Source organism: Zingiber officinale, chromosome 5A (assembly GCF_018446385.1).
Source record: "Zingiber officinale cultivar Zhangliang chromosome 5A, Zo_v1.1, whole genome shotgun sequence".
Classification (NCBI taxonomy): domain Eukaryota; kingdom Viridiplantae; phylum Streptophyta; class Magnoliopsida; order Zingiberales; family Zingiberaceae; genus Zingiber; species Zingiber officinale.
The window spans coordinates 146,479,074-146,494,359 of record NC_055994.1 but is presented as its reverse complement, the minus strand read 5'-3'; the positions used below and the strand labels follow the sequence as shown (position 1 = coordinate 146,494,359).

The 15,286-nt window shown below is 35.9% G+C and overlaps 1 protein-coding gene across 3 annotated transcripts in view; it reads right to left on the bottom strand.

Moving 5' to 3' along the window:
* The window catches only part of LOC121982281 (callose synthase 3-like), a 109,220-nt gene that overhangs the window by 13,948 nt on the left and 79,986 nt on the right, over positions 1–15,286 (bottom strand). For all 3 annotated transcript variants that reach the window (XM_042535266.1, XM_042535267.1, XM_042535268.1), the window contains 5 exons: positions 14,932–15,041; positions 13,829–13,957; positions 13,675–13,743; positions 13,394–13,583; positions 12,899–13,052 (listed from right to left, as the gene is read on the bottom strand). In XM_042535266.1, coding sequence (XP_042391200.1) covers positions 12,899–13,052; positions 13,394–13,583; positions 13,675–13,743; positions 13,829–13,957; positions 14,932–15,041 — 652 coding nt within the window. The remainder of the gene's footprint in view (positions 1–12,898; positions 13,053–13,393; positions 13,584–13,674; positions 13,744–13,828; positions 13,958–14,931; positions 15,042–15,286) is intronic.

The following is a 15,286-nucleotide window of genomic DNA, read 5'->3' as shown; positions in this document are numbered from 1 at the left end:
TTAGATGCATCCTGCATTGATATTGTCGCACACAAAAAAGATATCGTTGTCTTGACTCACTCACAAAATGCAATTACTCCTGTGCTGATGTCACATTTTTTTTGAATCTCAATCATACTTTTCCCCCGTGTAGCTCAGTCACATGATATATTAGCATCTCCTCCATTACCTATTCCATCATCCATGTCTCCCACTACAGATGCTACATCTCCTGAACCATTGCAGGTGTACACAAGGCATGCTCGGCCAGAACTAGATTCATGTTCCTCACCTCCTCTTCTTACAGATCCTGATGCTCGCCCCTCCAATATTGATATGACTATTGCTCTTCGTAAATGTATTTGGTCTTACATTCTCATCCTTTGTCTAATCATATTTCGTTTGATTATGGTCCTATATTTAGCGCTTTTGTTGTTTCTCTATCTTCTATAGAAGTTCCAACATCCTACTCTGAGGCTTATCGGCACTCGGTTTGGCGATGGATAAGGAAATGTCTATCCTTATCTCTCTTGGTACTTGGGAGCTGGTGGCTGCACCACCTACTGTTAATATTGTTGCTTGTCGTTGGGTATTTTCTCTGAAAATTAAAGCAGTATTAATCGATACAAATCTCGTCTGGTGGTCAAAGGATTTACACAGACTTATGGTGTTGATTACTTGAGACGCTCTCTCCCTACTCGCCTGAATTCTATTAGAGTTCTGTTCTCGTTGACTGACAATCAATCTTGGCCAATATATCAGCTAGATGTGAAGAATGTCTTTCTTTATGACGATTTGCAAGAGGTCGTCTTTATAGAGCAACCTCCAGGGTATGTGCAGACTTAAAAAAGGTTATTTATGGTCTTAAACAAAGCCCTTGATAAATTCAGTAATATAATCAGTATTGTTGGCTTTAAACAATGCAAATCAGATCATTCTGTGTTTCTACAACAGAGGATGAATGAGATTATCATTCTTATTGTTTATGTTGATGACATCCTAATATCCGGCGTGATATATGTGGGATAAATAAAACTACAAGTATTTGCAGCAACACCTAAGGATATGGGATGCCCTAAGTATTTCTTGGGAATTCAAATTGCTCACAACAAATCTGGAGTTTCATTATACCAACAGAAGTACGCTACAGATTTACTCAAAGAAACTAGATTGTTTGGAACGAAACCTAATTTTTCATGAGATGATTAAGCATATTAAAGTTGACTATCACTTTATTCACGAGTGTGTAATGAGCTAGAAAAATTGTCACTTCATTCACATCATCATCCAACCAAGTTGTTGATGTCTTCACTAAAGCATTAGGAGGAAAACGATTCTCGGAACTTTATAACAAGCTAGATATGATTAACATATATGCTCCAACTTGAGGAGTGTTGAATACTTCCAAAGATTTCCTTAATTATAGGGATTATGATAAATTTAGATTAGCTGGATTATAGGGATTATAATTGATTGTAATTAATGGTTGATAGATATATCATAATTATAAGATCCTCTTTCCCTCCTTGTGTATAAAAATACTTAAATATAAGCAGATTATTGTGGGGAGACATATGGTTTCTTTCTCTTTTACACAATGCATGGACTAGACCTGGAATACCACTAGAGCAAAAAAGCAACCGGTTTTATCAAACTCCAATTGTCGAATTTCAAGTGATTAAAGATTTCTTCCAAATTTTCAGCAACAATAACTTGGGAAGAGGGTAAGAAGCCAATGAATGAAAGTTTATTTCAAAGTTTAAATTTCAAACCGTGTCGGCATATGACCAAAATGATACGTACGGTTTCAGTACCATATCGATCGTACCGATACAATTTTGGGAGTTTTTAAAATATAAAATATATTAATTAAAAATATCTTTATTAACATTTGAGCACTATAGATGTTTATTATTAAATTAAATTTAAGATGTTGATGGTTGACTTTAAGTTTTGATATTATCTCATGAAATGTTTAATTCTTATTAAATAAAAGATGAATTAGGTATTAAGAAGGTTTAAACGATATTTAATTTAGATATATTTTGATTAGTTCAAAATTAAATTAAATTAATATATATAATGATTTAGTTTATTAGTAGTGATTGGAGGTTTTGTTTTTTTCACTGTTTACCTTTAAGAGGTATTTTTTTCTCTCTTTGTTTCTTTTAATGGAGAAAAAATTAATGAATGATAGGGGAAAAAATTAATAAGCAAGAAAAAAAATTAATAGATAAAAGAGAGCAAAATTAAGAAGAAAAAATTTAAAAGGGAAAAAGAAATAGTTATTTAAAAAGTAAAATTCAACTTATAAAATTAAAATAATTTTAAAAAATCGTGGCACCCTTTCGCATGTGCAAACCACGCGAGAGTCACGGCCTCCGTGAGAGTCACGACACCCTCCACGGCCGCAAGGTCATCTCATTGCACTGCTACAGTGTTAGTTAATGAGTGGAAAAGTAAATTTCGCATGTGCAAACCACGCAACACAAGATTTAAAACATTGGTTTATTTTATTAAGTGTCGACCCCACATAATGAGATAAAGTTTGATTGTTGCTGTTTATTTTATTGTCATATTGGTGCAGATGAATATCTTTTTTAGGAAAGGTGAGAAAGCATAAGATTAGACTATGGTTGATAAGATCATGGCTTAATTTAAATACTATTTCAGAATTGTATTGTTTAGGGCCTTTAGGCCAAAGCAAAATTCAAGATTCAACAAAAGGCCAAGTAATTGGACTAGACCTGGAATACCACTAGCGCAAAGAGCAATAGGTTTTTATCAAATTCCAATTGTCACATTTTAGACAACAACTAAGCTTTATCCCATTATGTAGGGTCGGCTATATGGATCCTTTTACGCCATTGAACTATATCCCTTACTATATCATCATCTATAATTAAATAAATCTTATCTTAATTTATTATTACTAAGTCTTTTTTTGTCTTGATTTTCCTCATTTGATATGCGTATTTGTCATAATTTCACATCGTCTAACTGGAACATTTATTGATTGTTATATATATGTATCATCTTAAACGTGTCTCTCGAAATTTTTCCTCAATAGATACAACTCTGATTTTCTCTCTAACACTCTCATTTCTTATTCTGTTCATCCTTATATATCCACACATCCACTTTAACATCATCATATCTACAACTCTCATCTTCTGCTCATGTGTTCAAATCATAGCCCAACATTCAGCCTTATATAACATAGCAGGTCTAATCGTCATTTTATAGAACTTTCAGTTTTAAAAGTATCTTACGATCACATAAAATACCTGACGCTCTCTTCCATTTTAACTATTCTGCTTGTATTCTATATAAAACATCTTTCTTAATTCCTCTATCGTTTTGTAAAAATAATCCTAAATACTTAATCTCTTAGTTCGAGCATTACGTTTAATATTGCTAAACTAAAATTTCATATATTCTGTCTTTATACTACTAAGTCTAAATCTTTTACTTCTAGTATTTTCTGATAAGATTCTAGTTTAGCATTTACTCCTTTACATGTCTCATCTACCAAAATAATATCATCTGCAATCAACATGCACCTCGGTACTGTGTTTTAAATGTATCCAATGAGTTTGTCCAAGATTAGTGTAAAAAGATAGAGACTTAGAGTTGATTTATGATGTAATTCTATCTTTATTGGAAATGTTTTAATTAATTCGCCTAAAGTTTTCACTATGATTGTTATATCTTTAATTAGTTTAATATATGCTATGCTAACACCTCACTTTTCTAAAATTCTCTGTATAATTTCTTTTGGGACTCTATCATAACTTTTTTCTAAGTCAAGACAACCAAAACCTAAAACAAATGGCCTTTTTAACTTGGTTGTGGAACTTTCTATTCCAGGGGTGGATAGCTTTAAAGTAAATGTCATTCTTGACACCGGTGCTACCACCTGCTGTATTGATCAGGTATCCATACCTCCTCTTGCAATTGAAGATAATACTTTTGTTGTTAATTTCAGTGGCATTAATTCAAAGACAACAGCCAACAAGAAGTTGAGGTACGGAAATATGAAAATAGGGGATCATCAATTCAGGATACCCTATACTTATGCTTTCCCACTTACATTGGGCGGAAACATCACTATGATTCTAGGTTGCAATTTCATTCGAGCTATGCACGGGGGAGTTCGCATTGAAGGAAATGAGGTAACATTTTACAAAAATGTTACAACTATACATACTCAACAAATTGTTCCTGCAGCCTCTATTATTGAAGAACTAGAGCTAGAAGAAGAAGAATACAATCAAATCCAGGAACAAGTATGTTTATGGCAACCTGGACAGCATCTTCAAGACCTAATTGCAGAGTTAACCAATACTGGTTATATTGGGGACAATCCAATGAAATATTGGGAGTCCAATCTGGTGACCTGCAAGCTGGAAATTAAGAATACAGATCTGATCATTGAGGATAGACCGCTTAAGCATGTTTTGTGGCCGAAAGGCATAACGAGCCATTCAAAAAGCCTGTCAGGTACCCAGAAGGCTGTCCATGGCACTGAATCAGGATCCATGGCTACTATAATACACAGGGTTGGGAGAAGCAAGATCTTTTCCAAATTTGATCTCAAAAGCGGGTTTCATCAAATAGCCATGGATCCTGATTCAGTGCCATGGACAGCCTTCTGGGTACCTGACGGGCTTTTTGAATGGCTCGTTATGCCTTTCGGCCTCAAAAATGCTCCTGCAATCTTTCAGCGCAAAATGGACAACTGCTTCAAAGGTACTGAAAAATTCATAGCAGTTTACATTGATGATATTCTTGTCTGGGAGCTACTATTGGAAATTCAAAAATTAAACTTCAACCCCATATTATCTCCAAAGTAGCTAATTTCAGCAATGAAGAGCTGCAGACCACCAAAGGGTTGAGATCTTGGTTAGGGATCTTAAATTATGCCCGTTCTTATATCCCTAATCTGGGAAAAATCCTTGGTCCCTTATATTCTAAGACATCTCCAAATGGGGAGAAGCGCATGAATTCTCAAGACTGGGCGCTAGTTAATAAGGTGAAATCTATGATTAAAAACCTTCCAGATTTAGCAATACCTCCTGCAAATTGCTATGTTATAATTGAATCAGATGGCTGCATGGAGGGATGGGGAGGGGTTTTGAAATGGAAACCTCAAAAATATGATCCTAAGGCTTCAGAACTAATAAGTGCTTATGCAAGCGGTAAGTTTTCCCCACTGAAATCCACTATTGACGCGGAAATTCATGCCATAATGAATTGCATGAATAGCTTCAAGATATATTATCTTGATAAAGAGGAGCTTCTTATTCCCACAGATTGCCAGGCAATTATAAGCTTCTTTAACAAAACCGCGCAAAACAAGCCTTCGCGTGTCCGTTGGATAGCATTCACGGACTTCATTACTGGACTAGGCATTCCTGTCCACTTCCAGCACATAGAAGGTAAAGACAATACCCTGGCTGACACATTATCTCGCTTGGTTTCTTTTATTGCAGGACCATGGACTCTTTCAAACGAAGACGAGTTGATAATGCAACAATGGGAGGAAGCAATTCATCAGTTGCAGGCCAAGCCCAGCAACAAGGCAACTTCATATCTGGAGAGCCTTGTCACTTTTTGGCTCAGTACAAGGAAGTCTCCTCCAGCCGCGGCCCAAGGGTATGCACTATCCTTGAAGAAGACGCCAGAAGAGCCGACATGAAAAGACCAGAGAAGACACTCAATTTGGAACCTGGCAAGCTAACAGAAGAGTGGTGTCCTTATTCACCACTTTTCTGGATCTATAAAGCACTAAAATTACATAAGGGCAAAAGACTATAAAGTGTTGTAAAGGATAATGAAGAACGATAACATGAGGCCCACAAGTGCACTCAGCTCATCTCTATCCTTCTCCTTTCTATATAACCCTCTAGTTAGCTCATTGCAGAACACACGCCGCTTCACGGTACAAATTCTACTCTGAGAAGTCTAAGTTTGTAAGTCTTTAAGCTTTTAAGCTCTTAAGTTCCTTTTCTTGTAATTTAGTCCTGTACTTTTCTCTTTGGTACATTAGCAAAACAGTGCAGAAACGTCTTCTTTTCCAATAACTTAGATAATGTACCAAAGAGAAAAGTACAGGACTAAATTACAAGAAAAGGAACTTAAGAGCTTAAAAGCTTAAAGACTTACAAACTTAGACTTCTCAGAGTAGAATTTGTACCGTGAAGCGGCGTGTGTTCTGCAATGAGCTAACTAGAGGGTTATATAGAAAGGAGAAGGATAGAGATGAGCTGAGTGCACTTGTGGGCCTCGTCATCACTCATGGGTATCCTTATCTGTTCCTCTTTCTTATCCCTTTACAACACAGCCTATAGTCTTTACAGCTAAGGCTAGATTCTTTTTCATTTGGACGGCTCCCCGAGGCTCAGTCCATGTGAGAATTCGAATCTGCTTTTATTAAAGCAAATCTACTTTGGATTTGTTGGGCTCACCACGCTCTGTCTTCTTATGGTGGTGTGTCCACCATATGTTGGATGGTGTCTTGTAGTTGCAGAAAAGTGGTGAATAAGGATATCTTTACAGCTGAGACGCTGGGTAAGGCATCTTTAAAGTAAAGTCCTTTGGGGTGTTCACTTCTGATGCTGAAATCTGCTTCCTTGATGTTGTGGATAAGCTTGAGCTCCAGGATGTTGTGGATGAGCTGGTTTGCAACGGTCTTTTCGATGTCGGCCAAGTGTCTTCTGGCGTCTTCTTCAAGGATAGTGCATACCCTTGGGTCGCGGCTGGAGGAGACTTCCTTGTACTGAGCCAAAAAGTGATAAGGCTCTCCAGATATGAAGTTGCCTTGTTGCTGGGCTTGGCCTGCAACTGATGAATTGCTTCCTCCCATTGTTGCATTATCAACTCGTCTTCGTTTGAAAGAGTCCATGGTCCTGCAATAAAAGAAACCAAGCGAGATAATGTGTCGGCCAGGGTAGTGTCTTTACCTTCTATGTGCTGGAAGTGGACAGGAATGCCTAGTCCAGTAATGAAGTCCGTGAATGTTATCCAACGGACACGCGAAGGCTTGTTTTGCGCGGTTTTGTTAAAGAAGCTTAAAATTGTCTGGCAATCTGTGCGAATAAGAAGCTCCTCTTTATCAAGATAATATATCTTGAAGCTATTCATGCAATTCATTATGGCATGAATTTCCGCGTCAATAGTGGATTTCAGTGGGGAAAACTTGCCGCTTGCATAAGCACTTATTAGTTCTGAAGCCTTAGGATCATATTTTTGAGGTTTCCATTTCAAAACCCCTCCCCATCCCTCCATGCAGCCATCTGATTCAATTATAACATAGCAATTTGCAGGAGGTATTGCTAAATCTGGAAGGTTTTTAATCATAGATTTCACCTTATTAACTAGCGCCCAGTCTTGAGAATTCATGCGCTTCTCCCCATTTGGAGATGTCTTAGAATATAAGGGACCAAGGATTTTTCCCAGATTAGGGATATAAGAACGGGCATAATTTAAGATCCCTAACTAAGATCTCAACCCTTTGGTGGTCTGCAGCTCTTCATTGCTGAAATTAGCTACTTTGGAGATAATATGGGGTTGAAGTTTAATTTTTGAATTTCCAATAGTAGCTCCCAGAAATTCTATAGTCGGGCTGCCAATCTTCATCTTTGTTGGTCTTAATATCAGCCCATTTTTCTGGCATATTTTAAGAAGGGCCTTCAGATGTTCTCGGTGGTGCTCTTCAGTTTCTGAATAGACAAGAATATCATCAATGTAAATTGCTATGAATTTTTCGGTACCTTTGAAGCAATTATCCATTTTGCGCTGAAAAATCGCAGGAGCATTTTTGAGTCCGAAGGGCATAACGAGCCATTCAAAAAGCCCGTCAGGTACCCAGAAGGTTGTCCATGGTACTGAATCAGGGTTCATGGCTACTTGATGAAACCCACTTTTGAGGTCAAATTTGGAAAAGATCTTGCTTCTCCCAACCCTATGTATTATAGTGTTAATACCAGGGAGGCTATATTGGTCTTTGTGGGTATTGTCATTCAGTCGCTTGTAGTTGAAGACCATCCTTTCCTTTCCCTTGGATTCCTTCCCTGTTTTGGGGTCCACAGTGGTACCTGAATATACAATAATTGCAGTGGTTCTATGACAACCATTGCTTGGTCTAATGACCTTTAAGTCCAGTAGAGATCTGATATGCTTTCGGAAAGAATCTTACATTTGAGGAGTAACATGCTTAAGCGGTCTATCCTCAATGATCAGATCTGTATTCTTAATTTCCAGCTTGCAGGTCACCAGATTGGACTCCCAATATTTCATTGGATTGTCCCCAATATAACCAGTATTGGTTAACTCTGCAATTAGGTCTTGAAGATGCTGTCCAGGTTGCCATAAACATACTTGTTCCTGGATTTGATTGTATTCTTCTTCTTCTAGCTCTAGTTCTTCAATAATAGAGGTTGCAGGAACAATTTGTTGAGTTTGTATAGTTGTAACATTTTTGTAAAATGTTACCTCATTTCCTTCAATGCGAACTCCCCCGTGCATAGCTCGAATGAAATTGCAACCTAGAATCATAGTGATGTTTCCGCCCAATGTAAGTGGGAAAGCATAAGTATAGGGTTTCCTGAATTGATGATCCCCTATTTTCATATTTCCGTACCTCAACTTCTTGTTGGCTGTTGTCTTTGAATTAATGCCACTGAAATTAACAACAAAAGTATTATCTTCAATTGCAAGAGGAGGTATGGATACCTGATCAATACAGCAGGTGGTAGCGCCGGTGTCAAGAATGGCGTTTACTTTAAAGCTATCCACCCCTGGAATAGAAAGTTCCACAACCAAGTTAAAAAGGCCATTTGTTTTAGGTTTTGGTTGTCTTGCTTCCTCTATAGAGAATATTTTCTCTTTTCCTGAATCAATCAAAACATGTATTTCTTCTTCACATATTTCTTCATCTTCCTCCTTAGGATTGAAAGATTCCTTGCCTTTCTCCAATCTTTTTAATAAATCTTTGTTTTCTAACTCCAGGCGGTCAATTTTGAAATGAAGTTCTTCATTTTCAGTGCAGACTTCTAAGGTGTTGGCACTATTAATTCTCAGCATTTCTTCCATTTCAGCAGTAAATTCTTTCTTTAACGCTTCAATCTGAATTTCTGCTAATAATTTGGTGCTGATAACTTCTTGCTTTAACCTTTCAATCTCCGTTGCTGACCATGCAATATAATTTTGCTGCTCTTGGATCAATGTAGTTGGAGAAAAAGGAACTGGTACTGACCTTTCCACAGGTATGCTCATGTCAAAATAATTTCTTGTACACATACCACATGAAGTTATATGACAAGTACTGCAGTGCATACGATGCCTTTGCATAGTCTCCCTTTTGCAACACGTACATTTTTGGTAGGGGGATGCTATCTCTCCATTGATTTCCCATATATGATTGCAGTCGTGCTGCACCTTTGATATTTTCACCATAGGTTGCCACCCTTCTGTTTTTCCTATCATGTAGGAATTTGTCTGTTCTATAAAAACAAATAGAAATTCTTGGTTAAGAACAGTGTTCACCTGGTGGTCTTCTCCTTCTGATATACTAAATATGACGTCTGAGGGCTCATCTCCCTCTTGTACAGACAGGATTTCATAGTCATCAGGGATTTCCAATCCTTCAAAAAGAGCTACTCTTTTTGTATTTTTGAATTCTTTAGGGCAATCTCGTGCAAAATGACCTTCTTCACCACAGAGGAAACATTTGCACTTCTTGTTTCGTAATAGATGCTTCTTTTTCTCTACCCTTGCATGTGTTTGGTGAGGCTTGCCCTTGTAAGTGGTGGACTTTCTGAGTCCATATTTCTTCTTTGGGTCTTTATAATATCCAGGAATGGGCATTTGATTGCAGAAGGATAAGTCTTTAAGGGATCTGCTAAAAGCTGCCTTCTTGCATTCTTCTTCTAAATATTTGTAGGTAAATATGACTCTAGGATGCACACCCATAGTATTGCCCTGGTATTTTTCTTCGAATGCTGCTTTAATACGACGACCCAATTCTCCAGGAAGTTTTAGCCAGAATTTTTCAGATAGTTCTGGTCCAGTGAATAACCTTCCTGTTTTTGAAGCAAGATGCATATAATCAGTTAGAAATGGAATAAGATCTTTTACCTGTTGACAGCTAAGTCTTTCCAGATCTCTATATGCCCTATCTTGCATATCAGTTGATCCTTGAAATGGATCTTCTAGTAAGAATACCCTTCTTATCTGGGAAATAATATTCTGCGTGCCATTTCTTCCGTCACTAGAATTGATCAACTCTTGATACTCATTTGGGTAAGCCATTCGCCACTGTATCCAGGTTAATCTTTCAGTTTCTCCCAGCAAATTCTCAATATAGTCAGCCTTGTCTTGAGTGTCTGTGAAATTCTGTAGGGCTACTACATTTTTAGTGACTGCTTCCCATCTTAAGAAGACATCTTCTATTCTATGTAGCTGAGGTGGGAGTGTAAGAATCGCCCCTGTTTGTTGATGGGCTGTTGGTAAATTCCACCATTCATTCTGATCATTATGCTTGAATTTTGTCTTGGTCGTGGGTGGGACTGCCATGCTTACGGGCTCATCTTTTGGAGCACGATTTGGAGGGTAACCAACAGGATTCATTGTTGTATCAGCAGGTGGTCTATATGTGGATTCTGCTTGAGAATAAATTTGTTTTTGTAACTGCTGTAATTGTGGGTAATCAGAAACCCAATCCAATGTTGGTTTAGTAATACCACTACTGCTTCCAGCAGCTATTATCTCCTCCCCACCATCTTCCGCGAATGGATTGATAAATTCATCTTTAGAGGTTGGATAATGAGGTGAATCCTGCAAAGCTAGATATTGCAGGTAATCGAGATAGTCATCATCATTATCAGTATCAGTGGGTATTTTTGTAAACATACACAGAAACTGTTTTGAATTTGATGAATCTTGTGAAGAGGATGGCATAGCATCAAGTTCTGCTTGCAACTGTCGTCTATATTCCCTTGAACTTCTTAATTGCCGACGTGAAATAGCAAAACTTCGCTCCATTGATGGAGGTCCATCTAGTAAATTCAGATACGCCTCTTCTTCATAAAATTTGTGTTGCTCTATTGCATACTGCCTAGCTTTCTTTTGCATTGCTAGTATCTGTTCTTCAGTGACGGGCTTCTTTGAACAGTATACTTCACATGTGTAAATTTTACTTTTGCTCTCATTACTTTTCAATTAGTTGCCAAAGAAGATGTATAACTTCTATTGTCGACCTTCGATACAGAAATCCAAATTGATTTTCAGTCACCGTGGTTTTCATCTTTAATTTTTTTTCTATTACTCTTTCCTAAAATTTCACGATATGACTCATTAGTTTAATACCCCTATAGTTTGCATAATTTTGTACGACTCCCTTGTTCTTATATAAGGGAATTAGAGTACTTAACCTCCACTGATAAGGTATTTTTTTAATTTTCAATATCATATTAAATAATTTTGTAAGTCATTCAATACCTTGTTTCTCTAGACACTTCAATTCCTCTATCGGAATAATTTTATGTGAATGAAAATTTTATCTAAATTTTCAGCATCATTAACTTTTAGAAGCTAATAATGTCTAGGAACCCAATGCAAAGATTCCCAACCCAACTTAAAGTTGCTCATAAATAAAGGAGAAAGTGGCTTTGGGGTGTACTTTGTGGGAGACCACATAGAGAAGATATTTTGTTTTGTTTCATAGTTTGAGAACAATGATGAAGCTCTAGATTGAGGTCATTCAATTCAGTTCTAACCTATTAATCCAATTTAGAATTTATCTCTTGTTCATTATGACTATGAGGAAATTTAAGTTAAATAGTAGTAGATGTAGTAAACAATTATTAAGATAGGAGATGATAATTTAAAGCATTAAAAAAATTCAAAAAGATGAAGAAATTGATAGAAATGTTTTACATAAAATACAAGCAAGATAGTAGAAATAGAGAAGGGTATAAGATGGTCTTTGTGATTGTATAAAGTGCCTTTAAAACTTAAAGAGAAATTTTACTAAATGATGGTTAGACTTGTTATGTTATATGTAACTAAAGATGGGACTATTAATTGAGCACATAAGTAAAACATGAGAATAGATATTAAGGTGAATGTGCGAGCATACAAGGATGGACACAATTAAAAAATGTCAACATTAGAGAGAGTTAAGGTTACACCAATTGAGTGAAATCTCTGAGAAACACATCTAAAATAATATAGACATGTATTTAAGTGATCTATAAATGCTCCAATTAGGAGATATAAAATCATGACAAATAGTACATTAATCGAGGAAGAAGAAGAAAAAAGAAGACTTAGTAATGATAAAATTAAATAAATATAGATAAGGGATATAATAAAATATCGATGATGAAGGAGAATCTATATAACCAACCTGAATTAGTAGGATAAAGGTTTGGTTATTGTTGAATTCTCTTTATCCTTGATCCTTCAAGGAGATTTTCTATGTAAACCCTATAATCTATATGTGTGTTTGGTTTATTATATTGCTACAATATTGTTGCCACTAAAATTGTCAACGCCTCTTTCAAGCATTAGTAGAGGTATTCTGTGAATCCCCTACAAAAGCATATGTACTTTTGGATCTCAAGGCAACAATTAGAGAAAGGAAAAGTTGAAAAAGGCATCTCAGCAGATGCCGCACGGATATCATAACTAATTAAAAGAGGGGACAACCACGAGCCTTTAACTGATAAACAAAGCCTATCAATAGTAAATAAGAACATATCAATTTTACAAGTTCTTTAACAATACCCTTGGCGATCTCAAGTCAGTTTTCATCCTAGTATGCTTCTGGTTAAAAAACTTTAACATAGAATGGTCAGTTGCTAAGAGAGCAATCTCAATTTCAATAGCATCTAATGAAGCATAAAAGAATTACCTGATCAAGATTTGGTGATGGCTCAGTAGAATCACCAGCATTAGCCAAAGCAGCCTTGACCAATGCTGAATAATAAACCTTCTCATTCTTTTTAAATCCATCATTGCTAGGCTCCTCAACCTCATCGATATAAGCAACACGAAGGGATGGATATCTGTTGGATGAAATAAGATATGAGTGACACTCTGACGGGATTATGGTCTACTTGTGTACTGAAAACATGAGTCTCACCCTTGCATAATCATCAATTAACAGGAATGACTAATAAGTTGAAAAAGGATAACAATACAAACCCCAAATGATTAAGAGTATTAAATATGATTATTAAATATTTATTATCCACAATGAGCACTTCAGAGTTCAGACAAGCAAGATACAGGATAAAGAGTATTAAATATGATTATTTGAAGGCAGGTTGACATTCAGGAAAGCAACTAAACATTTTGTCACTGGGACCTCATATTCATTAATTCCAGAGTATAAGATAAACCATACGTTGTCATGAGTTGTAGAATATCCTGTGCACGAGGATCGCCTGAACGCTTCTGAATACCATACTGCTGGCAGGATACTACATATGTGAACTTCATATCAGCTATAGCTTGGCGTTGTACCCACAAGGATCTTCCAACGTTTGAGTTCTCCACAGATGTTAGCTCAATGGCCTTATAACCTTCCATGAGATCTGAAAAACAAGTATGGCATGTAAAATCTATTGCCTTGTCAATTAGAAAATGGAAACCATCGGAGAATATCTAAAGATTGACTAGAGATACCTTCATCATTGGCCATGTCGAGAAAAGCTTGAAGTTCAAGAGCTTGCCGGTAGTACATCATACCTCTAACTGGAATCATAAAGAACTTATTAAAAATAAATAACTGTAAATAAGGTTGAGAAAACATGTCGCCACACAGTAGCACCATAGATACCTGTTCTTGTCAAAGTCTGGCCTCTATATGATGCCCAAAGGCGTATATCTTCTTCCAATTCGCCATACCTATCACGGAGTTCATCCTCAGTCTTACATCCCATCCGCTCCAGGAAGTTTGTCCATTCATCTACAATAGGATGAGGAAGCAATAAGTTACTACAATCATTTTAAGCAACAGCAGCAGCATCCAAGACTTATCCCACTAGGAGGAATAAGTTATATGGATCCTTCAACGTCATTGAGGTCTATCCCCTACTATAACATCATTTATATCTTGCAACGTCATTTCGACCGTTTCTCACCAAGATTCGAGTTTAACATTTCCTACTTCACATCTCTCAACTACTAAAACAATTTCATTTGCAAACAATATGCATCATAGTATTGTATCTTAAATATATCCAATGATTTATCCATGATTAGTGTTTAAAGATAAGGACATAGAATTGATCCTTAATATGACCCTATCCTTATAGAAAAATGCTTCGATTAATACACTTATAATCTTCACTTTTGTTATTATATTCTCATATATATCCTTAATTAGTTCAATATACACTATGGTAACACCTATTTTCTAGAATTCTTCAATAATTTTCCTTAGTACTCTTTCATAAGTTTTTTCTAGATCGACAAATACCATGTGTAAATTTTGCTTATGTTCTTGATACTTTTCAATTAATAGCATATATAACTTCTATTATCAACCTTCAGATACAAATTCAAATTGATTTTCAATCGTCATGTCCTCCTAAGTTTTTTTCCAAAATTTCATAGTATATAATTCATTAATTTAATACCTCTATAGTTTGTATAATTTTATGTCTCCTTTGTTCTTATATAAAGGACTAGAGTACTTATTCTAACATTTTTCTATTTTTAATATCAGATTAAATAATTTTGTAAGTCATTTAATACTTTATTTCCTTAGCCATTTTTATACCTCTATCGGAATATCATCTGGTCCAACAATTTTTCCATTGTGCATCCCATTTAAAGCTTATTCTATTTTTGAAGTTTGAATTTTACGATCTACATTTTAAGCATAGAAATAAAAACATTATAAAAAGTGAAATTGTTTGTCTAAAAATAGGATAACACCTGGATAAATCTTCTGCAGATAAAATAGAATGGAAACACCATCTTCATTTGGCTCATTAATTTCTTTTGACGAGAAAAGAACATCTTCCTTGTAATAGGGAGTCAACACACTGCAAGAAAAGCTTATTTTTATCCCCCTCATTAATGTAAATGAAAAAAAACAAGTAGAGATGAAGGATAAAGGACAATGATGAAGCAATACAAAATGTCAAGTTGTATAAATCCTCTAAGAACCATTGCATATTTTTACATTTAGCTGAAAGGCCACGTAGTATCCTCTTAAAATATATGCTCTCAAAAGAATATTAAAATTTGAATAAATGTTCAACTACATGTCAGATACGAAGCTAAAAGG